This window comes from Monodon monoceros, unplaced genomic scaffold (genome assembly GCF_005190385.1).
Source record: "Monodon monoceros isolate NGI ecotype Baffin Bay Population unplaced genomic scaffold, NGI_Narwhal_1 Super_Scaffold_15, whole genome shotgun sequence".
NCBI lineage: Eukaryota > Metazoa > Chordata > Mammalia > Artiodactyla > Monodontidae > Monodon > Monodon monoceros.
Genome location: NW_021703771.1, coordinates 39,439,320 through 39,464,463, shown reverse-complemented (window position 1 = coordinate 39,464,463; position 25,144 = coordinate 39,439,320). Strand labels below are relative to the sequence as shown.

At 37.7% G+C, this 25,144-nt stretch overlaps 1 protein-coding gene across 2 annotated transcripts in view; it reads left to right on the top strand.

Moving 5' to 3' along the window:
• Positions 1–25,144, top strand: part of AK9 (adenylate kinase 9) — a 120,848-nt gene that overhangs the window by 73,145 nt on the left and 22,559 nt on the right. The window contains exons 21-27 of one of the 2 annotated variants that reach the window (XM_029223713.1): positions 823–1,023; positions 1,389–1,501; positions 8,171–8,383; positions 11,859–12,119; positions 13,352–13,476; positions 16,825–17,044; positions 23,192–23,260. In XM_029223713.1, coding sequence (XP_029079546.1) covers positions 823–1,023; positions 1,389–1,501; positions 8,171–8,383; positions 11,859–12,119; positions 13,352–13,476; positions 16,825–17,044; positions 23,192–23,260 — 1,202 coding nt within the window. Of the gene's footprint in view, positions 1–822; positions 1,024–1,388; positions 1,754–8,170; positions 8,384–11,858; positions 12,120–13,351; positions 13,477–16,824; positions 17,045–23,191; positions 23,261–25,144 lie in introns of those variants that run through there. The other variant, XM_029223711.1, reaches the window with a different exon arrangement.

Sequence of the window (25,144 nt, the reverse complement as noted above, 5' to 3'; positions counted from 1 at the left end):
ATAAAAGTGCTTTTCATATTCTCTTACAATTTTAGGCATAGTACCAACTTCCTACTTGTTTCTTTCTATGTCAGTCGTATGCCAGTTGATGTGTGTTATATTTATTTATCTAACTTATTATATTAAAAGTGTATCTAGCCAACTTATAACAGTTTTTCATCAAATTTTATGTTATACATTTTATTAACAGTTAAAGTTGCCATATGAAATTGATATTAATTATCCAAATAATTTGGATTTTATTTATAAGTAATAATTCATCTACAGCCAATACAAGGAACAAAGTATAATTGAAATATGAATTTATAAATGTATATTATTGCTTAGAACACTAAGTTTATTTCTTTCAAATTTTTTAAATAAATTTATTTATTTAATTTAATTTATTTTTATTTTTGGCTGCGTTGGGTCTTCATTGCTGCGCATGGGCTTTCTCTAGTTGCGGTGAGCAGGGGCTACTCTTTGTTGTGGTGAGCAGGCTTCTCACTGCGTTGGCTTCTCTCATTGCAGAGCACGGGCTGTAGGCACGCGGGTTTCAGTAGTTGTGGCATGAGGGCTCAGTAGTTGTGGCTCGTGGCCTCTAGAGCACAGGCTCAGTAGTTGTGGTGCACAGGCTTAGTTGCTCCACAGCATGTGGGATCTTCCCGGACCAGGGCTCGAACCCATGTCCCCTGCATTGGCAGGCGGGTTCTTAACCTCTGCGCCACCAGGGAAGCCCCAAATGTTTTTAAAGTATTATAAAGTATAAGTTATTTTGGCAATATGACTAAAGATATAATGCCTGAAGGCTCTTTTTTCTTTCCTTTAACTTTTACTCAAAAGTTGTACTACCTGAGTTTCCAGAAGACGCTTATCCTGATGTTCCTGAAATGGAGCCAATTAAAGAGAGTGTCAGATCTTTCTACTCCGCCTGGAGGCAGATGGAAACAGCAATCAGTGACTCTTTTACTCAAGTTTTAAACTTGGAGATTGCTGACAAAACTCCAGAGGAACTACTTCAAAAAGTCATTGAGACCATGGAAAGTAAGGGCCGTCTGTAATCATAACATTTATTGTCATGAGCAGGTAATATTATGAAAAGTACTGTGAAAGTTTAAAGCCTGTGGTTTGTGAAGCAAAACAGTCAGTATAACCAGGGATGATATTTAAAATATTTAACAACTGTCATAGTGCAGGCACCCACCAATCAGAACAGCCATGAGGCACAAACAGCACTGGCCAAACTGGCCAGTTGTCACTTAAAGAATTTGTGAAGGCCTGTCTGCATACACATTTAAGCTAAGAGACCAGTCCCTATAATTAATTTTCCTAATCTTTGGCTACTGTAATATGCTAATAGGCTTTTATCCTAAAAATATCTTCCCAACTATTTCTTCTTTTTTCTACAGAACCTTTCCACTATGCTGGCTGGGAGTTAACTATGGACGATTATGATGAAGAAACAGAAGACTATCAGGCTGAGGCCGAAGGCGATGAGGAGCTAGAAGAGGAGGAGGAAGAGGTAGGAGTCTTGGTGCCTGCCCCTCACCGTGGTCACATCACTGAAAGCTCACATATCCAGAGTGGTAACGGGCACTTTTAGACTCCAAGAAAACAAGCAGGGATCTTCAATTTTATAAACATTTTCAACACATTTTGCCTCCACCCAGCTTCATTTGACCTCTGAAATGCCAGGGCTACTTAGACAGTATATTACGCCCGTGAAAAAAGAATTCTTTAAATTTTTTCCCCTGGAAACGTCTATAGGTATTAGAGACAGAAATATTTTATAAACTTAACAAAAGTGGATGTCCATTGACAGGGGAATGGATAAAGAAGATGTGGTACATATATACAACGGAATATTACTCAGCCATAAAAAAGAATGGAATTGGGTCGTTTGTAGAGACGTGGATGGACCTAGAGTCTGTCATACAGAGTGAAGTTAAGTCAGAAAGAGAAAAGCAAATATCGTATAATAATGCATATATGTGAAATCTAGAAAAGTGGTACAGATGATCTTATTTGCAAAGCACAAATGGAGACACAGACTTACAGAGCAAATGTATGGATACCAAGGGGGAAAGGGGTGGGGTGGGAGGAACTGGGAGGCTGGGATTGACACACATACGTTCCTGATACTATGTATAAAATAGACAACTGATGGGAACATACTGTATAGCACAGGGAACTCTACCTAATGCACTGTGGTAACCTAGAAGGGAGGGGATATCTGTATGTGTACGGCTGATTCATTTTGTTGTGCAGTGGAGGCTAACACAACATTGTAAAGCAACTATACTCCAATAAAAATTAATAACAAGAAAGATTTAACAGACGTGGGTGTTTTATACAAAGCACAGCAGTGGCATCTTTGAGGGGCTACGGGCATGATAACAATGAGTGGTTTGCTCAAATGGGAACAGCTCATTTTAGGCCCCAATCTTCTCCCTTGGCACCACAATTTTGGTCACTGTTCTCAACTGATAGCCTCCCAGTTCGGGCATCTATCAATAATAAAATAGGAGGTGATTCTTTTCATTCCGGTCTTTATCAATAAAATGGGTAGATAAACACTCAGTTGTAATTAACTTACTGTTGCTTAACTTAAACCCAAATATGTATGTGTCAAGCAACAAATGTTACACAACATGATTCTGCTAACAGCTTTCGGTACTTTATCCTAAGGAACTGCTGAGACCTTCAGTCAGGGTGGCTAAAGGATGTGGGTTTTGTCCCACTAATATTCAGATTCTCTCCTCTCAGTCATCCTTCTTCTGCCGTTCTTCTTCTGTGCCCTCCTCTGGTCTGCAAGAACACAGTGTCTTTCTTGTATCTGCAGACAGTTCTCAAGCTGTCTGTAATATTCAAAACTTAAATTTTTTAAGTATGGTCTTCATTGATAATATAGTGTCTTTTCCTCACTTCCATTCTTCCTAATTTACTGTAACACAGATCACTTTTACCTGCAGGATTAGTTTCCAAAGGCTTCCATAACAAAGCACCACAGAAACTTCCCTGGCGGTCCAGTGGTTAAGACCCCATGCTTCCCCTACAGAGGGCATGGGTTCGATTATTCCTGGTTGGGGAACAAAGACCCCACATGCTGCGTGGCAAGGCCAAAAAAAAAAAAAAAAAAGCATCACAAACTTGAAGACTTAAAACAACAGAAATTTATCCTCTCACGGTTCTTGAGACCAGAACTCTGAAATCAAGGTGTTGGTAGGTAGGACCATGCTCCCTCCGAAGGCTCCCGGGAGAACCCTTCCTTGCCTGTTCCAGCTTCTGGTGGCTCCAGATAATCCTTGACTTGTGGCTGCGTCTGTGTTGGCTTCAGCCTCTGCCTCAGTCTGCACTTGGCCTCTCTTCCGTGTCTTCTCTTATAAGGACACTTGTCACTGGATTTAGGGACCACCTGGGTAATGAACAGTGATATGTCATCTTGAGATCCTTAATTACATCTGCGAAGATGCTTTTTCCAAATAAGGCAGACATGGCTGCCAGGAATTCTGGGAGAACATCCTTAGAAATTTTGATCTAGGAAGAAAGACAACACTCTGTCTTTACATCCACCTGGAAAAATCACAAGAAAGAATTTCACTTCTCCCAGCTCAGTCAGTTGTCCCTATTAATCATAGTAACTAGAGGACTTTGTATATGATTGAGCCAACCTCAGTCACATGCACTCAGTGGCTATAAGGTAAGGAGTCACTCTGATTGTCTGGTCCATTTGAGAACCTTGGAATGTGGAAGAAGTGGTTCTCCATGAGAAGAGGGAGAAGGGCCATGTTACTTGAAAAGGGAAAGAAAGGTGCTATACAGACAAAAGCAAAAAAATGTACACTAACTCATGATAAAAATTCTGGGAAGATATGTACTCAAATGTTAACAGTCATTCCAGGAAAGACGGAGTAAAAGGGATTGGATTTACCCTCCTGCCTGAAACAACTGAAAAATAGGATAAATACATGAAACGGTTTTCAAGACATTGACATGAGACAGTGAAGCACAGTGATCCCAGAGAGGTGGGAAATAAATGAAGTGCATCCTACGATTTCCCCATCTTCCTGTCTGTAAGGCTGTGTACCTTGTCCAGGCTGTGGTACAGGGAGGAGGGACCCAGACAGAGCCAGGGAGACTCGTTGATTGGAGGATTGGAGGAGATAAAGCAGAGAACCCCTGGAGACCAAAGCAGCTAGAAGGGAAGGGACCAGAGATGAGAGAACTGTACACAGGGAGAGCTCTGGACACCTGCAGAGCAGCCCCTTCAAGTATTCAACAGAGCACTGATCAGCTTCGCATGTAAGGAAACTACTCAGGGCCCTGGGAAGTACCAAAGATTAGTGGGACCAGTACTTGGATCTCACACAGAGCCAGAAATAATGCCTGTTCCCACCAACTAGACTGGAAAAACCTCATAATTCACAGGGCATTGGGTAGTATACTAAAAAGAGTCTAGTCATAGGAACAGGGAATAATTAGACCTGGAATAGCACACACAGAAAAATAAAAACAAATAAAAGAACTACTGATACAGACACCAACCTGGATGCATCTCAAAACAATTATGCTAAGAGAAAAAGCCAGACCAAAAAAGAATACATACTGTGTGATTCCACCTACATAAAATTCTAGAAAATGCAGACTAATTATAATTATAGAAAAGAGAGCGGTTGTTGTCTGGGGATGGGGCAGGTAGGAGGCAAATAGGGGCAGGAGGGACGGATTACAAAGAGGCAGGAGCAAACTATGCAGTTGCAAATCTGTTTATTATCTTGACTGTGGTGATGGTTTCATGGATCAAACGTATGTCAAAACTTATCAAATTATAAACTAAGTATGTAAGTGTTTTAATGTCAGTTATACCTCAGTCAAGCTGTTGAATGTGTTAATGGTGGTTATCTCTGAGTGATGGACTCACAAGTAATAATATAGATAAATACTTATCTATATTGTCTGATTTTTTAACATTCAAGATGCAGTGTTTTTACAATAAGAAAGATCAACAGCAAAGATATTTCGCTTTTGCCACACAAATAGAAAAAGAAACAACAGTTCTAATGTTGCTTCAGAGATCAGAAATTGCATCAAGGTGTGTCCAGGTGTTTGTTTTTCCTTATCAGTTCTGCCTGCACTTGGCATGTGTTTAAATCTGAGGTTATTTCTTTCTCTACTTGTGGCAAATTAATTCTTGCCTCTCCTCCATCTCTTCCATTTTTTCCTTCCACAATACCTAATACCAGTTAGGTCTCTTGGATCTATCCTCCAAATATTTTATCTTTTCCCTCAAATTTTCCATCTCTTACTTTTTTGTTCTTACATTTGTAGAGTTTGTTCAAACATGTGTAGACTCAGCCTTCTAATTTAAGACATTCATTGGGGTCTCTAGAGTGGAGTATTAGTTTCCTATTCCTGCTGTACCAAATTGCTACAAAGTTGGTGGCTTAAAATAACCAAATTATTGTACAGTTCTCACAGTATTTTGAAATGAATCTTAGAGGGCTAAAATCAGTGTTGGCTATGTTCCTTCCTCTAGAGGAGAAGCCTTTCCCTATCTTTCCCAGTTTCTGGAGGTCATCTGCATTCTTTGATTCATGGCCTCTTCCCTATCTTCAAAACTCATCACTTCAACCTCTACTGTCCATCATCTCATCTCCTTCTGCCTTTGACCTTCTTGCATCCTTCTTATAAAGACCCTGTGATTACATTGGACCCACCTGCATGATCCTCCCATCTCAATATCCTTAACTTAATCACGCACATACGATAACATAGTCACAGGTTCTGGGGATCTTTGGGGGCCAGATTCCACCACAAGTGCTCACTCTCTTCCTCAGCTCATTTACATATTTTATTGGTGCTCATGAACTCTTTCTAGTGTTTACATGAATCTCTGTAAATGTCTCCATCATTTTTCTACTCTGAGATTGGGTTTCTTCCCTGCCTGTGTTGCAGAGTTTTGTGGTCTGTTTGATCTGACTAATCTCGCAGTGTGTGCCAGGCTTCCTGAGAAGGATGGTTGTTTTGTTTCTTTGTTTCTTTTTTTTTTCTTTTTTTTGGCTCAGTGGAGTTCAGGACTGTTGCTGGAGTGCTTTAGGTGACAACATTCTCAAAAATTATGAAAGGCAAAGTGACTTTTCTCCCCATCGGTCAGGAGCATAGCAGCAGATAGGTCACCTATTTTGTTGCTGAGGCCTGAGACAAGCTCAGCTACCTGGATTCCTCATACTTACCCAGAAGCAGGGTCAGGGAGGACTCCTCCCGCCCATACAGCTCCTTCTTGGTCTCTTGCAGGCCACAGAGACCACAGACACTCCTGGGTGGTAGTTGTTGATGCTAACATTCTCCCAGGAAATCCACAGATTTCTACAGGCAAAATTCCTCCGAAGACTTGGCGTCTTAATGCTCTTGTCCCTCTGTTGTTTGTCTCCAGGTACCCGTCCCCCTCATAGCGGTAAAGAGTGTTGTACAGTTGTCTCCCCTCATGTCCATGGTTACCAGCCACCTGCCCCAGCAGCTATTTACCACTGAGGAGGTGGCAGAGAAGGGAAGACAGAGTCTGTAGATCACCATCTTCCCAGATTCCCTTGCTCCAAAAAGACCCCCCAACCTTGTCACCCACCACTCATCTACCTCACATTTTTTTAAACTGAAATTCAAATATAACTGGGGAGCCTTCATTTTCATTTGCTAAGTCTGGAAACCTTACTTTAGGTGCATTTATTGAAAAACAAGAAAGACTGGAGAAATTAAGCATCCAGCTCAAGAACCTAGGAAAAAGCATAACAAAATAAACCAAAAGAAAGTAGAAAGGAGATTAAAGGCAAAAGTTAATGAAATAGGAAAATAAAACCAGTAGGCCTAACTTCAAAAACAATGAAGAGTTGGTTCACTGACAAGAGCAATAAAATAGACAAACTTCTGGCAAGTAGAATGAGGTAAAAAGAAGGAGCAGTAGATAACATTTGAGATAGAAAGGGGTATATAATCAGATTTTAAAAGACGGTTGTTTTAAATTACAACTTTAATAAATGTTTAAGTCAAAATGAAAAGCATTTTCAAAATACGAATTATTAAAATTTGCTTAGGGTGAAAGATAAAAGCTGAACAAACAAAAAAATTGTAGGGCGTTATAGGACAGTTCTTGTTGATTAGGTAAGTCCTATGTTATTTAAATCTTCCACATCATAGAAAAACATCAGTACTTTCCAGCTCATTTTGAACCTTGCATAACCCTGACACAAAAATTGAACAAGAATGACACAAGAAAAGTAGAGATTAGTCTTATTTTTGCTCCTTTACAGGAAGTTGTTTATTATATCTTGCTTGGGGGGAGGGGGGAAGAGGTGTGTTGTAGAATAATCATGTAAAGTATTATTTCATTGGTACTTTTAAAAATAATGTATTTGTGCCTAAATTTGTGTCTATTTTTGTATATAGATGTGTAGGATAAACTTAGAAAAAGAGGTCTGGAAGGATACACATAAAACTACTGAGTGTCAATATAGTATTGTAAGGAAGAAGGTGAGAGGAAATGTTCACTCTATGCATTGTGATAAGTTTTGAATGTTTTTACAGCAAGCATGTATTGTACAACACAGAAAATTATTTTTTAAATGTACTTTGCTTTAAATAAATTGCAAGAGTCCTTAAGGGACTTTACACACAGTTTCTTCATCTATCACAAATAAAATATATTACACATTTCCAATTGAACAAAATAAAATAGTTCCAAATTATTTGATATATAGCCACTGAGTAGGAAACAAAGCAAATCCTGAGGCATCTCCCATTTCATTTTCAATGGGTAAGAAGTTGCGGCCCTGACTCAGCTTTTACTTCTTGGAAATAATTTTATTTTAGAAACTGACCTCACAGTGACCCTGCACCAGCACATAATAGGTGTTTTTATTACACATTTGTCTGTAGAGGGCTGGGGATGCCTTCATTCTCAGTGCTGCTTCATTTTCTTTATAAAATAAAGACGCTTGGGATGTGAACTCAGAGGGATATGAGAACCTGATTTTTTGATTAATTTAAATAGTATAAGAACTGGTCTTTTGTGGATTGTTTTAAATGGATATTGTTACGGATTAAATACTATTCAAGTTGCATTTTTTATAATTCCCTCTTTAGTATTACATGAATAATACATTAATAGTGTTCTCCAAACTTTGAATAATATTTCTAGAATGAAGATAGAATTAAAGAGAAGAGAAGGCATTTGGGAGATACAAAGCACTTTTGTCCAGTGGCTCTCAAAGAAAACTTCATCCTACAACCAGGCAGCACAGAAGAAGCAGCTAAATATCGAGAAAAGATCTATTACTTTTCAAGTCCTGAGGCTAAAGAAAAGTTTTTGGAGCAACCTGAAGAGTATGTGGCTCATGATGAACCATTAAAGGTGAAAACGATATTCGCATCCTGACAATCGCTCCTGCGTACTTTTTTAGGGACTTATTACCAACCTCCACCATTTTACTCAGTAGTGAAGTCCCCAATCTAATATAATGGTATGGAAATATCTAGGTTCCAAGAACAACTTTTTGGAATATAACATAATCTAATTATCTATTTGGATTTCTTCAGTAATGCCTGTGTCAGACCAACACATGGTATCTTTTTACCTGAAGTAGAAAGTCACAGCTGAATTTACTGTGTGTAAATGTATTGGATTTATTTTATTGCCTAATCATTTTGACATACCATTTTAACATCTAATTTCTTGTTAGACATTTTTTCACAGTAATTTTTATAGTGTGAGTTTGCCATTGTGGATATGAAATAGTACTTAGGAAATCTTTGGGCATATGATCCTTCGTTTCTCTTAATTATTTTATTAGTATAATTCCTTAGAATGGGACTACAAGATCAAAATATATAAATCACAATATACTGTCATAACTTTCAGTAATGTTAATGCCTTGTTAAACAGAACTTATAAAACACAATTTAAACTCTTCTGGATAATTTGGGCCATTTTCATGGACCTAAATCGTCCCATAGGGATGACTGAAATATGCCGATGGTTGTGCCCTGGCCCTGCTGGTGATGGGAGTCACTTAGGAATGTGGCCTTTTGTCTTCTTTTGGTGTGTTGTTTTCCTCTTAGTCTGTTTCACTACTTGCGATCTATTGACTTGTTTTACTCGTAACCCTGTGGACAAAAGCCTGAAATCTTAATGGTGAGTCCACACTTTTTCTGCAAATTGTCATGTATCTACATCCCTTCACTTCCTAGCTACTTATCCACTCTGAATTCCACACAGCTCTGTCTGCCAGAGGTTTAGCCTGTGGATGAGTGAGGTGTCACTTCAGCAGTTTCATCACTGAGGGATTTAAAATGTGATTCAAAAGTATGGTGTGAGACTGCACCTACATAATTTCATACCACTCTATTTTCACCATTCACCATTCTCTTTTTCATTATTTTTCTCAAGTGATTCATCAACTGACTTAAATCTTATCACATGACCAGTTCTTTTTTTATTGACATACAATATTATATCAGTTTCAGGTGTACAACATAGTGGTTTTACATTTACGTATATTGTGAAATGATCACCAAGTTAAGTCTAGTAACCATCTGTTACCATATAAAGTTATTACAATATTGTTTACTATATTCCCTATGCTGTACAGCCAACCTGGACATATTTATTTTATAGCTGAAAGTTTGTACCTTTTAATCCCCTTCACCTGTTTTGCCCATCTCCCTACCCACCTTCCCCTCTGGCAACCACCAGTTTGTTCTGTATGTCTATGAGTCTGTTTCTGTTTTGTTATGTTTGTTTGTTTTGATTTTTAGATTCCACATATAAGTGAAATCATACAGCATTTGTCTGTCTCTGCCTGACTTATTTCACTTAGCATAATACCATCTATGTCCAGCAGTGTTGTCACAAATGGCTGAGTAATATTCCATTATGTGTGGCTTTTTTATGGCTTTTTTTTGGCTTTTTTATGGCTTTTTTATGGCTGAGTAATATTCCATTATGTGTGCATGTGTGTACCACATCTTTTTTAACCATTCATCTATCGATGGACACTTAGGTTGCTTCCATATCTTGTTTATTGCAAATAAACGCTGCAAAGAAATGCATAGTGGTACATATATATTTTCTAATTAGTGTTTTCATTTCCTTCGTATAAATACCCAGAAGTGGAATTGCTGAATCACAAGAAAGTTCTATTTTTAGTTTTTTGAGGAACCTCCATGCTGTTTTCCATAGTGGCTACACCAATTTACATTCCCACCAACAGTGCACATCCTTGCCAACACTTGTTTCCTGTCTTTTTGGCAATAGCCATTCTGACAAGTGTGAGGTGATATCTCACTGTGGTCTTGATTTGCATTTCCTTGATGATTAGTGATGTTGAGCATCTTTTAATGTCATGCCCAATTCTTTAACTAACGATGGAATCAGTTCCACTGGAAGCACATAAACTGAGAGGGATGAAGGGTGGTCTCCTGGGGGGAATCCAGATGTGGTTAACAGAAGAAGAGTGAATAAATGCTGGGTGGCAAAGTCAACAGATATTTACATCATGTCTTCCTCTTGCTTTTGTGGGTTTTTCAAACCCTTGTTTTGCTGAAACACATTTTCAACTAACTTTCTTCATATCTGAAAATGTCATCATTTGGTTCTCATATGTTTAACAATTAGTATGGACATAGAGTTTAGGTTGAAAATCATTCCTTTTTAGAATATTAAAGGTATTGCTTTATTGTGAGGTAGCATCCAGTGTCACTAGGCTGATTTTAATTTCTTTGTAAGTCAGCTTCATTTTTTAAATATTTGAAAGCTTTTAAGAGCTTCTTTTCATTATCTTGTGTTTTTAAAATTGTCCAGAATCTTTTTTATTCATTGCACTGGACACATGGTATATGTTTAATCTGAAGTCATGTGTTTTTCATGCTAGGGAATCTTAGAATTTCACAGTACTACTGAACTTTTTACTTCAGCAGTCACATTTTTAATCTCTAAGATCTCTTTCTTTTCTCTGATATTTCTGTTTTCAGATATTCTTTTGTGGACTTGCTATCTTCTTAAATCTCTTAAGTTTCTTTCTTTTTTTTAAATTTCCCTATTCCTCAAGATACCTGACTCGTCTTTCCCCTGTATTTCTCTGGTATACTTGCACCTTTAAACTCTTCTCTGAACCTTTCCTTCACAAGGACAGAAGGTGATGAGACTGTGCTCCTTGCTTCCCTCTGCTACTCGAAGTCCGTTACTGCCAGCCCCTTGGAGGCTTATTCCATCCAGATATATCACCATCTCCCACTCCTCCTTGCCGTCACCTACCAATATCATGGTCATTTCCCCACATTCACAAAAGATTTCCCTGCTCCTCCATCCCTACTCTCACCGTTGTTCTCGACAATTTGAGCATCAATGGACAATCCATACATCTGGATCTCTGTGGGTTCTCTGGTTTTGGGGCTTCCCTATCTCCAATACAGAGATTACAGGAGTTAATGAAGGGACCCCTAGTGTTCCAGTATCAATGGACTTTTTGTCTGGTAGAGAGGTTTTGTTGTTGTTGTTGTTGTTTTTATCATGCTAAGAAAGTGCCTTTCCATTCTTCCTTAATTAAAACTTTTTTAAAGGAACAAAATTAATTTAATTTTATTAAATGCCTTTTGGCACTTGATATCAAGATTCTCTATGGTTGTTGATGATCCCTGAGGACCATGGTTGATGCAATGAATCATGTTAATTGGTATCCTAATGCTGAAACATCCTTGAGTTTGTGAAGGGATAATTCAGTCTTAGGGAGGGCAGTTAGTAATAAGCCTTACGTTTTCTAAATTCTCAAAGCTTCCTTTTCTTCACTCTCCTTCTATCCTACAACCCCCTGACCCACCCCCTGTGGCAGGCTCCTCCATTAAGAATATGCCTTTTGGGCCCCCATGGCTCTGGCAAAACTGTATGTGGAAGACAGTTGGCAGAAGAATTGGGCATTTTTCATATCCAGTTTGAAGAATTTCTTCAAGAAAAATTAATGCTTAAAACTGAGAAGAAAGTTGGACCTAAATTTGAGGACGATTCTGAGGATGAACAATTTGCAAAACAAGAACTTGAAGAGCTTGCAATTCAGGCCAATGTTACAATTGAGGAAGAAAATACAAAGAAGCTGGTAGGAATATTAATACTCTCCTTGCAGATAACTGTGCTTACTGGTGTTACTTTGGGGGAGAAGAATATAAGCTGATTCACTTTGTTATACAGCAGAAACTAACATACCATTGTAAAGCAATTATACTCCAATAAAGATGTTAAAAAAAAGAAACAAACTCTATAAAGTTTCTAAGAAGAAAAAAATAGCCCATAAAAATCATTTAAGAATCATCCTCCCCATATGTTAAATACAGATCTTACTGCTCATCTAGAATATAAAATACTGAGTTTTACATGACTCCAATAAAAAACAGAAAAGCTTTTCCTGACAAGAGTGTTATATAGCATTTATTTGGGACTATGCTATTTGATATGTCTGACCTAGACTGTAAGGTTTTCCATTATTGTGTTCTCCGTTTTCTATTTAATGTCATAAAAAATCTGTCCCAGCGCCAGTGGAGATCTCAAAATATTAATTTCTAATGATGCCTCATAAGAAAGTTTGTATATATCTCTTAGGTGTTTTCTATCTGGAGGTGTAAAGAGAAAGTTCTTAATTCTAACTCACTTTTTAACCATTTCTGATATAGCTGGACCCTTTTCTTCTCAAATGATTTCCTATAAATGGATGCAGGTACAGATTATCCTCCAGATGACTGCCTGCCTGGCCCATCCTTTAATCAGGATCTAGGTTGAATAATTATAAGATAGACGACAAAAATCAGTTAAGCTTTATAGGTGTGTGGTATAGACTGAACAAGGTTTTAGTAAAAATAATGAGACAGGTATCCTGAGACCATGTATGAAAATCAGTCATGCTAATTGCTAGTAACTCCTCTTAGCAATAGTAATTATCATTTAATATTTAAAACCATATTAAATATTGGTTTAAAGAAAAGAGCTCAGATTTTTAAATGTTTATGAGCAAGAGTATAAAAAATGACCTGAGGGACTTCCCTGGTGGTCCAGTGGTTAAGACACCGTGCTCCCAGTGCAGGGGGCCCAGGTGCGATCCCTGGTCAGGGAACTAGATCCTGCATGCGTGCTGCAACTAAGAGTCCTCATGCTGCAACGAAGACCCCGTGTACTGCAACTAAGACCCAGCACAGCCAAAATAAATAAATACATAAATATTTTTGAAAAAACTGACCTGAGAAAAACAGTTCTTATCCTAATCAACTATGTAACATAGTATTATTTATTAATATACAGTTTTAAATTTTTGTTTTGTTTTCTGATTTTTGTTTGTAGCCTCAGGAAGTACAGCTTACAGAAGAAGAAGAAGCAATCAGATTAAATCTAACAGAAAATGAGCCATTGCCTCCCGAAATCCTTGAAGCAATTCTCTCTGAGTGGTGGTTTAAGGAACCGATACGGTATCTTAATTTATACAGGCTTTTATACATTTATTGACTTTTATTTGATTTATTCTTAAAAGTTAAAAAAGTAATCCAACATAAATTTAAGAATTTTCTCCTTTACTCTCATGTAAACTAGTGATTCCACACATTAAAAACATCTAGGGGATTATTTAGGGACTTCCCTGGTGGCGCAGTAGTTAAGAATCTGCCTGCCAATGCAGGGGACACTGGTCCAGGAGCCCTGGTCCAGGAAGATCCCACAGCCGCGGAGCAACTAAGCCCGTGCGCCACAACTATTGAGCCTGTGCTCTAGAGGCCACAAACTACAGCTACTGAAGCCTGTGCGCCTAGAGCCCGTGCTCCACAACAAGAGAAGCCACCGCAATGAGAAGCCCGCGCACCACAACAAAGAGTAGCCCTTGCTTGCCGCAACTGGAGAAAGCTGGCATGCAGCAACGAAGACCCAATGCAGCCAAAAGTAACTAAATAAATAAATAAATTTTAAAAAAACATCTAGAGGATTATTTTAAAAATACTGATGCCAGGGACCCCACCCCAAAATAATTGAACCAAAATCTTTAGAGGTGTGAGGTTGGGGCCTGGGCATTGGAGCTCCCCAGGGGATTATAATGTGTAGTTGTGATTAAGGATCCATATTCTAAACCTGTGTACACTCATGACATACCAGACTCTTTGCCTTGTAGTCTTTTAACAATTAGTTAATTCCACTGTCAACTCAAAGAATAACGCACAACCTGAGGGTTGTGAGTTTAAATTTTATTCAGGGTCTTACTGAGGAATATAGCCTGGGAGATAGCTCTGAAGACCTGTTCCAAAGAGGTAGGGGAGGAGCCAGTAGACATGTATGAATTTCTTGGCTAGGATATACATGTAGTTAAGCATATATCTTGGTAAAAGATTGCTGCTAATCACGAAGAACAGATATCCCAAGTTAATGATTTTAGTGCTTTTCTATGTATGGGAAAATGCAAGAATCTGGGGTCATTGAAATTCTTCCTGAGATATGCATTTAACTATCTAGGGGCCTGTTTGTCCAAAGGACAAAGTGCCTCATCCTGTTTTTTCATCCTGAATTCTTTTCAGGGTAGCTGTCCGTAGGTGACTGCGGTGGGTTGTGACTTAACCCCTGTATAACTGGTTGATGAGCAACGCTCTTTGTTTTTGTTGCAGTGGTTGTTCACACCACTAAATAGCTGTCCATAGTCTCATCCCTTTACCAACAGCCAGGAACAAGCCTGACGCCATACAGGACAAACTAAGAATTCCAGGCCACCAGAGTTTAAGGCTTCACCTCGATTTCCTAACCAGAATCTCTTACCTCGGTATCCACCAGAAGAAAGTGAAATGATACTTACAGTACTGATAATAGCAAACACTTATATGGAACTTACTGTGTGCCAGATACTGTTCTCCTATATTTTATTCATATTAATTTCCTTAATCCTTACAACTTCCCTCTGGGACAGAAAGTTTATTTTCTCATTCTGGAGATAAAAAAACTATATCATTAGAGAATTCAAATAACTGGCAGGTCCCAGTCCTCCTCTGGTCACTCTCTTTCACTTAGTCCCTGGCCTAACCAAGTAGTGGGATTATTAGTCACTTTAATTTTAATTTCTTGTTCCCTAAATTAGATCAATAGTCGTAGTAAACTTAGGCATGTTGCTGGCAGCAACATAGTCATGGGTTTTTCTTCATTAACTTAGCTCCTGACCTCACATACATTTAAAAACAAAAACAAAAGAAAAGCGTATGGATTGAAGAAAAGTAAAAATGAAATTGTAATAGCCTAAATAAAATAGCTGAACATTAGCACTACATTAAAACTTATTACAATGAAGACTGTAATAGCATAAGAAATTTTATTATACAACGGTTATGTTAAAAAAGGATACAAAGTTATTTATAATATGATAGAAAGTTGAACAAATGAAGAACCAACTAGAAAGAAACAAAACAAAATGTCAGTAACCTCTTGGATATGAGGTTGCAGATAATTTTGTCCTTTTTTCATCACTTTATTTCTGATTTTTCTGTAGTGAGATTTATTGCTTTTATAATCAGGAAAAAACATGTTTTAAAAAGGCATCTGTCCTAGAGACCTAATGTAACTAATTACATTAGTTACATTACTTCGGTTTTGTATGTGAGAAGCAAGAGGGAGTTGAAGGATGTCTCTGAAGTTTGACACCTGGATACTAGTGAGTCAGAGGAAGAGCTGTGTGGAAGGGTAACAGTGAGCGTGATTTTTTGACAGTATGATGCATATATAATTCCTGAAGGGCATTCAGATGGAGAAACTTGTTTGTTGAAAATTCTTGCAGCTTGTTGAAAATTCTAAATCAAAACTCAGAAGAAAGTTTGGGTGTAGGGGTAAAAGATTTAGATGTAATTGACAAAGAAGTAACAGCTAGAACAGAAGAGACTTTGCTGAAGGCACCTCTAAAGAAAACACATATCTTACGGCCAATATATGTAAATTTGCCCACTTAATTAGAAAGAAAACAACATTTCTAAGTGATAGTTAAGAGCTGAAACTGTCAAATGTTCATGAAAGTCCTATTCCTTTGAAGAAGAGAACGTATATTTAAATATAAATAGTTAAACCAAATCTTAGATAAACGAGATAAACTTTCATTCAAAAAGGGACCAATATTAAACCTCTCAACTAAACCAAGCCAGGTTCACCAAGCCTGATTGTTTTTATAAATACTCCCTAATGAAAATGTGTTAACATTCCAAGTTATTTTCATGATTCTTAAAGTTTCATCATACTTGAGCAAGTTTGATGATCCTGTCTGAATACGATCATCTTACACATGAGCCAAGACAACATTAATAATTGTCGCTGGTTACAAAGGGAGCCAGGGAAGAGGGTTATGAACTTTCCCATGAAAAGAAACATCATTAGAAGAAAAATGACTAAAGGGTAAGGATTCTCAATAAAGGGGTAGAGAGCAGCCAAGTAAACTCTTTATGTAAACGGTGACACATTCATTAGGCTGGTCACTTGTCCCAAGCAGAGAACTTATTTTCTCTTTCCCTGTGATCTTCTCACAACTTTTAGTAGGCTTCTAATTAATAGTAATTGTCTATAAACTGATTGACAGTACTTTTATACTATAAATATAAGTATAAAATATTATCATTTTAATCCAACTCAGTACATTTGGGAGAAGAAACAGCATGTAGAAATATTAAAAAATTAAAAGGTACTATAGGAAACTGGTTATTCATTGGGTGTCTTATGTAAAGTTGAAAGTTATCAGTACTTTTTTCATTTTTAAATCAATAGTTATAATATTTTAAGCCAATAAAGTAAGTTATGAAATTTCCACCTAGTTCCACAGGTTTTATATTAGATGGTTTCCCACAATATCCTGATGAGGTCCAGTTTCTGGGGGAATATGGGTTTTTCCCAGATGCTGCTGTTTTTATACAAGTTGATTATCAAGATGTTTCTGATCGCCTCCTTCCTACCCAAATTGGAAAGTGGAAAGTGAAACAAAAGAAGAAATTAGAAAGGAAAAAACTCATCAAAGAAATGAAAGCAAAAATCAAGGTATGTATCTGTTAAAAAAAAAGCATGAGAGTAAATGTGTTCAGCATTTATCTGGTTTATAAAGTGGTCTTTACAAAAATGTAGTTTTCTGATTTTAATACCACATTCAGTATGAAAACATTTTCATCAAATATTAAGACAATTTATAATTAAAGAGTTAAGAATTATTTGAGGGCTGTATGATTATCTACATGTTAATGTTTCTCACTCCAAGGCAAGTAAAATTAAAGATAGTGGTAGCACCAAAGTATCCTTATACCAGACACTGGAGCACAGTTGAAGAGGCAGCAAGTGGAGCAGACCTTGAAACACAAAGAATTAAAATTTTCATTGACTTTTTCACTAGCTCCTGGAATGGTGACACCATCCATCAAGGCCGTTTTAGCCTGTAGTACAACAAATCCAGGTATTAGCTTACAACATCTTTTCTTGAACTGTAGTCTGAGAAGTTTCCATAAAATGTTCAAAAGTGTCATAGAGAACCTAGCAATTTCACTCCTAGGAACCTATCTAACAGAAATGAAAACATGTCCATGTAAAAATTTGTATGGAACCACATGTTAGTGATGTTGAGCACCTTTTCATGTACCTGTTGTCATTTGTATGCCTTCTTTGGAAGAATATCTATTCAGTTCATCTGCATTATTCATAATAGCCAAAAAGTAGAAACAGTTCAATGTCCATCAACTGACGAATGGATAAACAAAATGTGGTAAATATCCAGATAGGGTCCCTTGGCTTCCAGCCCAAGGTGGCAACATAGGAGCCTCCTGAACTCAATCCACTCTGAAAGAAATCCAGAAATTAGCTGAGTGACTCCTACACATTGGGCAAATGAGAAAATACCCACATTACCTACATTAAAACAACTGCTGCTTGAGTGTCTAGCATCCAATCAGCCTATGCTGACTGTGATCCTCCCATTTGGGACACTGATAGGTCACGGTACCCCCTCAACTACTGGGAGCCACTAAAAACAAATAAAGTGGCTTAAACAAGTACAAAGGCTTAAGAGATGGCCAAGAGCGGGGGCCAGCCTGAGCTGTGTTCATCTTCCACACAAGACCACCCTGTCAAGACAGGGAGAGGTGGCTATTTTATCTAATGGGCAGAGACCAACACATAGAGTCAAAGAAAATGAAAAAACAGAGGAATATGTTCCAAACGGAGGAACAAGATAAAATGCCAGAAACACACCTTACTGAAACAAAGATAAGTGATTTATCTGATAAAGGGTTTAAACTAATAGTCATAAGGATGCTCACCAACGTCAGGAGAACAATGCATAAGCAAAGTGAAATTTTCAAGAGATAGAAGATATAAGAAAGTACCAAACAGAAGTCACAGAGCTGAAGAATACAATAACCGAACTGAAAAATTCAGTACAATAGCAGACTGTAGACACATAAATCAGTTTAACAGAATAGAAAGCACAGAAATAATCCCATGCATATATTGCCAGTTAATTTATGACAAACTAGCCAAGGATGTACAATGGGGAAAAGATAGTTTCTTCAATAAATGATGCTGGGAAAACTGTATAGCCTGCTGCAGAAGAATAAAACTGAACACCTTTCTTACACCATACCCAAAAATCTACTCAAAATGGATCAAAGACTTGAAACACAAGCCCTGAAACCCTAAAACTCCTATAAGAAAGGGGGATAAGCTTCTTGACATCAATCTTGGCAATGATGGTTTTTTTTTTTGATTTGACACCAAAAGCAAAACTAAATAAGCGGGACTACATCAAACTAAAAAATTTTCTGCCCAGCAAAAGAAACCATCAACAAGATAAAAAGGCAGTCTAGGGAATGGGAAAAGGTATTTGTAAATCATATATCTGATAAAGGATTAAAATCCAAAATATATAAAGAACTCATACAACCCAGTATCAAAAAAAATCCAATTTTTTAAAATGGCAGATGAACTGAATAGATATTCTTCCAAAGAAGGCATACAAATGACAACAGGTACATGAAAAGGTGCTCAACATCACTAATCATCAGATAAATGCAAATCAAAACCACAATGAGATATCACCTCTCACACCTGTTAGGGTATCTAAAATCGAAAAGACAAGAGATAAATGCTGGTGAGGAGGCGGAGAAAAAGGAGCGCTTGTGTACTGTTGGTAGGAATGTCAACTAGTACAGCCATTGTGGAAATCAGTATGGAGGTTCCACAAGTAATTAAAAAATAGAATTACCATATGATCCAGGAATCCCACTTCTGGGTATATATATCCAAAGGAAACAAAGTCATTATCTCAAAGAGATATCTCTCCTCCCATGTTCATAGCAGCATTATTCACAATAGCCAAGGTGTGGAAACAACCTGTGTCTGCCAACAGGTGAATGGATAAAGAAGTGGTGTGTGTATACACACACACACACACACACACACACACATACACAGGAATGTTGTTTAGCCATGGGAAAGAAGGAAATCCTGATGTTTGCAACAACATGGATGGACCTTTAGGGCATTATGCTAAGTTAAATAAGCCAGGCAGAGATAGACAAATACTGCATGGTATCACTTGTTATGTGGAATCTAAAACCAAATCAAACTCATAGAAACAGACTAGAAAAGTGGTTGTCATGGGCTGGGAGGTGTGGGAAATGGGGAGAAGTTGATAAAATGGTACAAAAGTTCAGCTATAAGATGAATAAGACCTAAGGAGCTAATGTATGACATGATGACTATAGTTGGTAATACTGTACTACTGTATAATTGAAATTTGGCAAAAGAGTAGAACTTAAATGTTGTCACACACACAAGATAAATATGTGAGGTGACGGATGTGTTCATTAAGTAAATGGGAGAAGTCCTTTCACAATGTATATGTATCAAATCTTCATGACATACACTTTAACTTACAATTTTATAAAGCTGGAAAAATAAATAAATAAATAGTATATTCATATAATGGAGTAGTATTCAGTACTTTTAATGAATGTACTATTGATACCCCCTACAATATGGATGACTACCAAAATCATTATACTGAGTAAATGAAGCCAGGCAAAGAAAATAGTACATACTCTATGATTCATTCCATATGTATGACATGTCTTGAAAGGACACATTTATAGATCTGGGTTGAGTAGAAAGAATAGGGCTTTCAAATCTGGAACTAGGAAGACCAAGATGGGACATGAGAACTGTGTTAAATTATGTGACGGTCTTTTATACTGAAGAGAGTATGTCATTGTTCCATGTGGCCACAGGGGAAAGAAGCACCATTGGTAGGAGGAAGGTACAGGGAGATGTATTTCATTATTAGTAAGACTTTCCAAAAAGAACAAAGACCGAAGGCAGTGAGCCACTTGTCGATAGATAAGCGTAGACTGAGTGGACATTTGGCAGGGAGAGTATGGAAGAAAGCTCTCTTTAGTGTCAGAGAGCTAATCAGTTAGTTCCAATTTTGAGCTACTGTGACTTAAATTACTGAATACCTTATCACAACTCGATACTTATTAAATTATAAACAAAGTGTTAAAACCATGAAGTTCCTCTGTCACTGCTCAGACACAGTTGTCAAGTTCTTTTCATCTTTTCATCTTGCCAGAGGAAATCCCTCTATCCATCTTGCCATCCATCCCTTTGCTGCACCACACTAAGATTACATGTCCCAGGCCATCCCTGTCCCACACAAAATCAAAGCCAATCTCTCAGCCATCCAAGAACTGTGGAAGTCAGGAGAGAGGTGTGGCAAGACACCAAGCTTCACACCATTCTACATGACATCCTTCCCTTTTCTGCTGCTGATCTCTGAAGAAAGTGGGCCAGAGTGTCTGCCAGGCAAGAGGCTCTATAAACATAAGAATGGAAAAGAAAGAAGAGGGCATCCCAAAGCACAGCTGCATGTTACCTCCTTGTGGGATCTGGCACATTTAGACCAGTGTTCTCAGAGAACTCTCTGTGCTGATGGAAATGTTCTGTATCTTCACTGTCCAATACAGCAGCCACTAGCCACACATGTGGCTATTAAGCAGTTGAAATGTATTTAGTTGGTGAGGCTGAGAAATCAAATGTTTAATTTTATTTAATTTTAATAGAGCTGCAAGTGACTTGTAGCTGCCATACTGGACGGAGCAGCTCTAAAGCAATCAAGCCCCAGCCTAGACATCATATGCCCTGAGGATTTTAGGGATATGGAACAGGAAAGAGCAGATTTACACCTTTCTTCTCATACCCACAGCTCTGCCCTGGTTCAGATTCTTTTCACCTCACACCCAGCACTCCTACGATGACCTCCTAATTGTCCTACCAGACTTCATATCTGGGCCCTTCGGGCCACCTGATCTTCCTAAAACTCTGTTTTGATCAAGTCACTCTGTTAAGATCTGAACTCCTCAGTCTGGCATTTAAAGCCCTCCCAATCCTGTTCCAAACCCTCTTTCTAACTTTATTTCTCAGTTGGAACAAATACAAACCCTCCTTACAGCTCCATCATACAATGTGCTTTTTCATACCCTTATCTGGGAGTTTCTTACACCATCCTCACACTAGCTGTGTTATACTATGTGAATTAAACTTTCTGACTTTATTAACTCATCTATAAAGTGGGATAATGCTGTCTGCCTTGCAGTGTATTTTGAGCAGAAAATGAAAGAATATACATGTGCTGTGCTCAGAACAGTGATGGCATCTGGCAGACATGCAATAATTAGTTAAACTTCACTGACCACTACTTATTTGAGTGAAAGGATCAGAGGAAAAACAGACTCATAATATGTGTGTGCTTTATTATACATACTTTGCATTTCTTTTTGGTATATACAGTGGTTTCCTTATATGTTATGAAAACACAAAGGAGACTGTATTTTCATAACTCTACAGTTAAAGCACCTATGGTAAAACTCTGGTTTTAAAAAAGGAAATTAGAGTTTTTATAACTCTTACCCTCTGAAAAGCTACAGAATCTCTCTGGGGCTCATGAACTATATTAATTTGATTCAATTCAGTTTTAGAATTCTATCTACAAATATTTCTTGAATGTCAACAAATCATAAATTATCTGAAATGTATACTCAGTAATTGTCAGATAAAAGGAGCACAGTCCTGATGGCCTAGACCGGAGCCCCCAGGGCATGTCTTTAAGGCACTTCTCTGATCTCCCAGTATTTAAGGGGACTCCAGTTTCAAGAGTCCTGAGCCAATGAGCCCCCAAACCCAAGGGGTGCTGGTTAGTTTTCATGCAAACCTTAAGCTCATATCAAAGTCCCAGTATTTAAGGGGACTCCAGTTTCAAGAGTCCTGAGCCAATGAGCCCCCAAACCCAAGGGGTGCTGGTTAGTTTTCATGCAAACCTTAAGGTCATATCAAAGGACCTATTCATTGCATTAGATTTAGAGACCCCTAGAAGGACTGGAGGACTACTTATACACCATATGTGTGAATGCATCCAAAGTACATGTGCTTTTCTCGCATGGATTCTTTAGGCAATTACATCTTAATAATATGATGAAAGATTATCAAACATTTTCAACAAATAGCCTCTAAGTATTTCCCTGTTTCTCCATGTACAAAATCCACCTCTCCACCAAAGGAAACAAATAAGTAATCCATTTTGAAAAGGAATTCTAAAGTTTATAGAAAAAGTGACTGATCCCAAGTACCATTTATCCCTCTGGAGGGAAGTAGCTGATCAAGAGGTCCAGAGGTCCAAAGATGAAAGTGACATAATTACCACTATCACATGCTTTTCTGGAAAGTATCCTTCTACCCAAATATTATTCCCCTTTGGGAAAAAAAATTAATATATGGAAAGTGATTTTAGTGCTTCCCTGGTGGCGCAGTGGTTGGGAATCTGCCTGCCAATGCAGGGGACACGGGTTTGAGCCCTGGTCCAGGAAGATCCCACATGTGACAGAGCAACTAAGCCCATGTGCCACAACTACTGAGCCCGTGAGCCACAACTACTGAGCCGGTGCACCTAGAGACGATGGTCCGCAACAAGAGAAGCCACTGCAATGAGAAGCCTGTGCACTGCAACAAAGAGTAGCTCGCTGCAACTAGAGAAAGCCTGCATGCAGCAACGAAGACCCAATGCAGCCAAAAATAAATAAAATAAATATTTTTTAAAAAGTAATTTTATTATTATCCATTAATATTTTTTAATGTCTCTTTCTTTAACAGGATGACATGATTTCTAAAAGAAGGGCTGAACTTATAGTAGAGAGAGAGAAAAAAAGGAAAGGAGAGGAGGTAAGTAAATAAAATTGCTTTTTGCAAAAGAAAAGGACACACATATTTAAAACATATATATTTTACACATATATAAAATCTCAGCAATGTAAAATAAAAAGATGCATAGAAGTCTTTTTTTTAATTTTTATTTTACGTTGGAGTATAGTTGATTTACAATGTTATATTAGTTTCAGGTGTATAGCAAAGTGATTGTTATACATATACATATATCTATTCTTTTTCAGATTCTTTTCCCATATAGGTTATTACAGAGTATTGAGTAGAGTCCCCTGTGCTATACAGAAGGTCCTTGTTGATTATCTATTTTATATATAGCAGTGTATGTCTGTTAATCCCAACCTCCTAATTTATCCTTCCCCTGCACCTTTCTCCTTTGGTAACCATAAGTTTGTTTTCTAAATCTGTGAGTCTGTGTCTGTTTTGTAAAGAAGCTCGTTTGTATTTTTTTTTAGATTCCACATATAAGTGATATCTTATATTTGTCTTTCTCTGCCTGATTTACTTCACTTAGTATGATAATCTCTAGGTCCATCCACGTCTCTACAAATGACCCAATTTCGTTCCTTTTTTGTTTTGTTTTTTGTTGTTTTTGTTTTTCTGCTACTCTCTTTTTTTTCTTTTTTTTTTTAAACGTCTTTATTAGAGTACAATTGCTTTACATTGTTGTGTTAGTTGCTGCTGTATAACAAAGTGAATCAGCTATACGTATACATATATCCCCATATCCCCTCCCTCTTGCATCTCCCTCCCACCCTCCCTATCCCACCCCTCTAGGTGGTCACAAAGCACCGAGCTGATCTCCCTGTGCTATGCGGCTGCTTCCCACTAGCTATCTATTTTACATTTGGTAGTGTATATATGTCCATGCCACTCTCTCACTTCGTCTCAGCTTACCCTTCCCCCTCCCCGTGTCCTCAGGTCCATTCTCTATGTCTGCGTCTTCATTCCTGTCCTGCTCCTAGGTTCTTCAGAACCTTTTTTTTTTTTTTTTTTAGATTCCATATATATGTGTTACCATACGGTATTTGTTTTTCTCTTTTGAGTTACTTCACTCTGTATGAGAGACTCTAGGTCCATCCACCTCACTACAAATAACTCAGTTTCATTCCTTTTTATGGCTAATATTCTATTTAATATATATGTATCACATCTTTATCCATTCATCTGTCGATGGGCATTTAGGTTGCTTCCATGACCTGGCTATTGTAAATAGTGCTGCAGTGAACATTGGGGTGCATGTATCTTTTCAAATTATGGTTTTCTCCAGAAATATAGCCTGGAGTGGGATTGCTGGATCATAAGGTAGCTCTATTTTTAGTGTTTTTAAGGAAACGCCATACTCTCCTCCATGGTGGCTGAATCAATTTACACTCCCACCAACAGTGTAGGAGGGTTCCCTTTTCTCCACACCCTCTCCAGTATTTATTGTTCAAAGACTTTTTGAAAATGGCCATTCTGACCCGTGTGAAGTGATACCTCATTGTAGTTTTGATTTGCATTTCTCTAATAATTAGTGATGTTCAGCATCAAAAAGATGCATAGAAGTCTTGATGGAGATATAGAGTTTATGTACAAGTTCTGAGATTATATATCATTTTTATTTTCTTTACACTTTTTGGTATTCTATAACTGTTTACAATGAACTTTTATTACTTTTATAATCAGAAAAACAAAAATTTTAAAAGAAAGAAAACCAAGATGTTTAAATAATCTAATACAAAATATAATAATACTACATTAAACTATGCTTCTTGTGGATTTTCATTTGTGCTTTTCACACTTCAGCTCATGCTACAGGGAGATAGGCTGGGAGCTTGGGTATAAGGTCTAGACAGAGAGCCTGTGAAGTTGTGCTGGGGCTAAAATATAGCTTACCTCGAG